The sequence below is a fragment of the Manacus vitellinus genome, unplaced genomic scaffold (assembly GCF_001715985.3).
Source record: "Manacus vitellinus isolate BGI_N305 unplaced genomic scaffold, ASM171598v3 ctg7180002434145_pilon, whole genome shotgun sequence".
NCBI lineage: Eukaryota > Metazoa > Chordata > Aves > Passeriformes > Pipridae > Manacus > Manacus vitellinus.
Window position 1 is genome coordinate 10,681 of NW_021938562.1, and position 3,355 is coordinate 14,035.

General features: G+C 62.9%; 1 protein-coding gene across 1 annotated transcript; it reads right to left on the minus strand.

The window, feature by feature from the left end:
- Window positions 1–542: 542 nt before the first annotated feature.
- LOC103765057 (barrier-to-autointegration factor) lies at window positions 543–1,745 on the minus strand. The gene is given in 4 exon segments (XM_018074778.2): window positions 543–667; window positions 669–787; window positions 1,110–1,240; window positions 1,649–1,745. Coding segments are annotated over 3 exon segments (270 nt in total). The 5' UTR covers window positions 1,236–1,240; window positions 1,649–1,745; the 3' UTR covers window positions 543–642.
- Window positions 1,746–3,355: the final 1,610 nt, after the last annotated feature.

The following is a 3,355-nucleotide window of genomic DNA, read 5'->3' on the forward strand; positions in this document are numbered from 1 at the left end:
AGGCAGACTCCGCTGCTGGGCGGGGGGGACACCCTCAAAAATAACACCAATTCCCGGGCACCCCAAAATCCCACCCCAGGGCGGGGGGTTTTTGGGGTCATAGGGGAGGAGCAGCACACTGGGGGGAGGGGTCCCCCTGCCCCTGGCTGTGTCTCGCAGCTGGAATTCACCAGGACTTTGAGCGTGGTCTGGGGTTTCTGGTGGCTTTGGGGTATCTGGAGGGGTTTGGGGGTCCCCACAGATGGTTTTGGGGTACTCAGAAGAGCCTCCAGCCCCTCTAGGGGGTCAGACTGCCCCCAGGTGTGTCTGGCAGTTGGAGTTCCCTGGGACTTCTGGAGGTGGGTTGGGGAGGGGTTTGGGGTGCCAGGGGTGACTTTTGGGGTGCAGGGGGGATTTGGGTTACCCAGAGGGGCTTGGGGGTCCCCACAGATGGTTTTGGGGTACTCAGAAGAGCCGCCAGCCCCTCTAGGGGGCTCAGACTGTCCCCGGATATGTCTGGCAGTTGGAGTTCCCTGGGAGTTCTGGGGGTGGCTCCGGGGAGGTTTGTGGAGGCGGAGGGAGGGTTTGGGGTGTCAGGGGAAGCTGGGGGGAATTTTGGGGTGCTCGGGTATGGTGTGGAGGTGTCCAGGCTCGGTTGGGATTCTAAAGAAACGCACTGCACCACTCTTAGGCAAGAGCAGCAGTCCTGGCTCTGCTTGGCTTTGGCTCCGCACGTTTCCTTCATCCACTTCTTGAACAGTTCCTCATCCTTACGGAGCAGGAGGAACTGCCCCAGCAGCATGTAGACCTGGGGGGGGACACAGAGATGTCACCGGGGAGTCACCAGGGGACAGGGGACACCCCCAGGGGTCACTGACCCCCCCCCCAGTGTCGCCTGAGGGGCTCCTTTCCACCCCATCCCCGGGTCTCCGACGGCTTCCTCGTCCTGACAGAGCACCAGGGAACTGCCCCCGGTTCTGGGGGGTCACGCCGGGGGGGTGGGGACACCCTCGTGTTCCCAAGGGGGTTCTGCACCCCCTCGTGTCACCAAGGGGTCCCTGTGTGTGTCCCCAGTGTCCCCAAGGGGGTCCTGTTTCCAACCCCCCAGGGATGTCCCCAGGTGTCCCCACCTTGTCGAATCCCTTCTCCTCGAGCTTCTTGCCCAGCACTTCCCCGATTCCGGCCAAGGTCCCCACAGGCTTATCTTCCAGAGGCTCCGCCACGAAGTCCCGGTACTTCTTAGATGTAGAGGACATGGTGCCTGGGGACAGCCAGGGGACACTCAGGGGACAGGCACAGGGAGACAGGCCGACGACAAAGCCACCTCCCCATCCCCTGCCTGTCCCCCCTCCCCCTTCACTGTCCCCCCCTCGCCTTTCATGGGCCCTCATGCCGCCTCTAGTCCCGATTCTTCCCTCCCTGTCCCTCAAGGCCCCATCACGCACCTCCAACCCTCACAGCCCCCCACGTATAATCCCCCTTCCAGCCTCTCAGTGTTCCGCCCCCCGCCGCTTCCCCATCTTCCTTAAGGCCTCTCATTGTCCTCCTCCGCCTCGCCCGCGGGTCGCCCCGCCCTCCTCCTCCCAGCTCTCCCACCCTCAAACCCTCCCGGACCCCTCAGACCTTCACCGTCCGTCCCCCGCCCCCGCTCCTCACGATCCCCTCACACCTCTTCCCCACACGGTCCCCTCAGATATCTCCCGATCCCCTCGGTCTCCTCCTTGTCCCCTCAGGGTCGCCTCACTGTCCCACCGCGACCCCTCGACTCCAATCGTCGCTCCCGCCTCAAGCCTCTGCCCCCGCCCACTGACGTCACTTCCGGCGACGCCCGCCCCTGCCGCCGCGAACCATCGAGGATGGGGCCGCGCTGTGGGGGCGCTCTGGCCGCGGGCGGGGAATAACAGGGAGGGATGAGCAGAAGGGGCGTGGCAAAGCCCGCCCCCTCATGAATATGGATGAGAAACGTCCACACGCCACCTCATTCGCAGACAACGCCCGCCCATTATGCAAATCAGGTCTCACCCCGCTCTACATGCAAATGTCGTCGTTAATTTGCATATAGGCGTGGTGCTTGGTATAGCCCCGCCCCGTATGCAAATGAGATTGTTCAGGCAACACCCCCACAGCCCGTTTGGGCTTTAACAGCAGTTTTTGGGGGGAGGGAGGAGGAATTGGGGCTCCCCCCCCATCAGGGGCCACCTTTTTACCCCCCTCCCACCTTTGGGACCCCCCCATTTTTGGGGCGACACCCTGAGAATTTGGGATTCTTCCACACAAATAAAATTCGGGATTCTTCCACACGAATAAAACTTGGGATTTTTCCACACAAACAAAACAGGGGGGTCAGGGGGGCTCCCCCAGCTCTGGGGACCCCCCCCGGGGTTTGGGGCCCCCCCTGACCTCCAGCAGCACGTGGTGAACGCGGCGCAGGAACTCCTCGTCCCCCTCGTAGTCGGGGGCGGGTTCGGGGGGCAGCTCCGAGGGGTGCCCCAACTTTGGGGGGAAAAAGGGGGTTAAGGGGGGCTGGGGGACCCCCAAAATGGGCTCCCTGTCCTTGGGGGGGGGGGAGAACCCCCAAAATTTCCCCCCCTCCCAAAACAGCCCTTGCTTGGATCCTCCTAAAGACATGGACCCCCGCAAAACCCAGGGACCCCCAACTGACCTAGCCAAATCCTGAGACCCCCAAACCCAGGACCCCAACTGGGACAACCCGCCAAACCCAGGGACCGCCCAACTGGGACCACTCCAAATCCCTTGAGAATCCCCCAAACCCAGGGAACCCCAAACTGGGACCCAAACCCAGGGTCCCCTACACCAAGAACCTCAATCTGAGACACCCAAAGGCCCCAAGACCGCCCTCTGGAGCCCGCCCAGATCGCCCCAACAGCCCCCCAGACCCTCCCAAAGCCCTCCCACTAGCTCTTTGGCCCCCTCCTTGAGCACATCCCAGACCGCCCCGGAGCCTCCGCCAAATCCCCCCCACAGCCCCCCAGATCCCCCCCAAAGCCCCCTCCTCAGCCTCTCAGCCTCCTCTCTGAGCATGTCCCCAGATCCTTGGAGCCCCTTTCCTGACCCCCCCCAAGCCCTCCCTGACCCCCTCAAAGCCTCCCAGACCCCCCCAAACCCCTCCTCACACTCTCAGCCTCCTCCCTGAGCACATCCCAGCCCCCTGGAGCCCCCCAAAGCTCCCCTGATCCCCCCTCAAAGCTCCCCAGATGTAGGAGGCGTGTCTGGATGCACAGGGGATGTGCCAGGGCGATGGGCCCGAGGGGACATGCGCAGTCACATATAACTCTATTGGCTGAAGAAGTCACATGGTACACAGGGATTTAAGAGTGGGAATTTTGAATAAACTTTCTCTTTGTCTCACCACCGC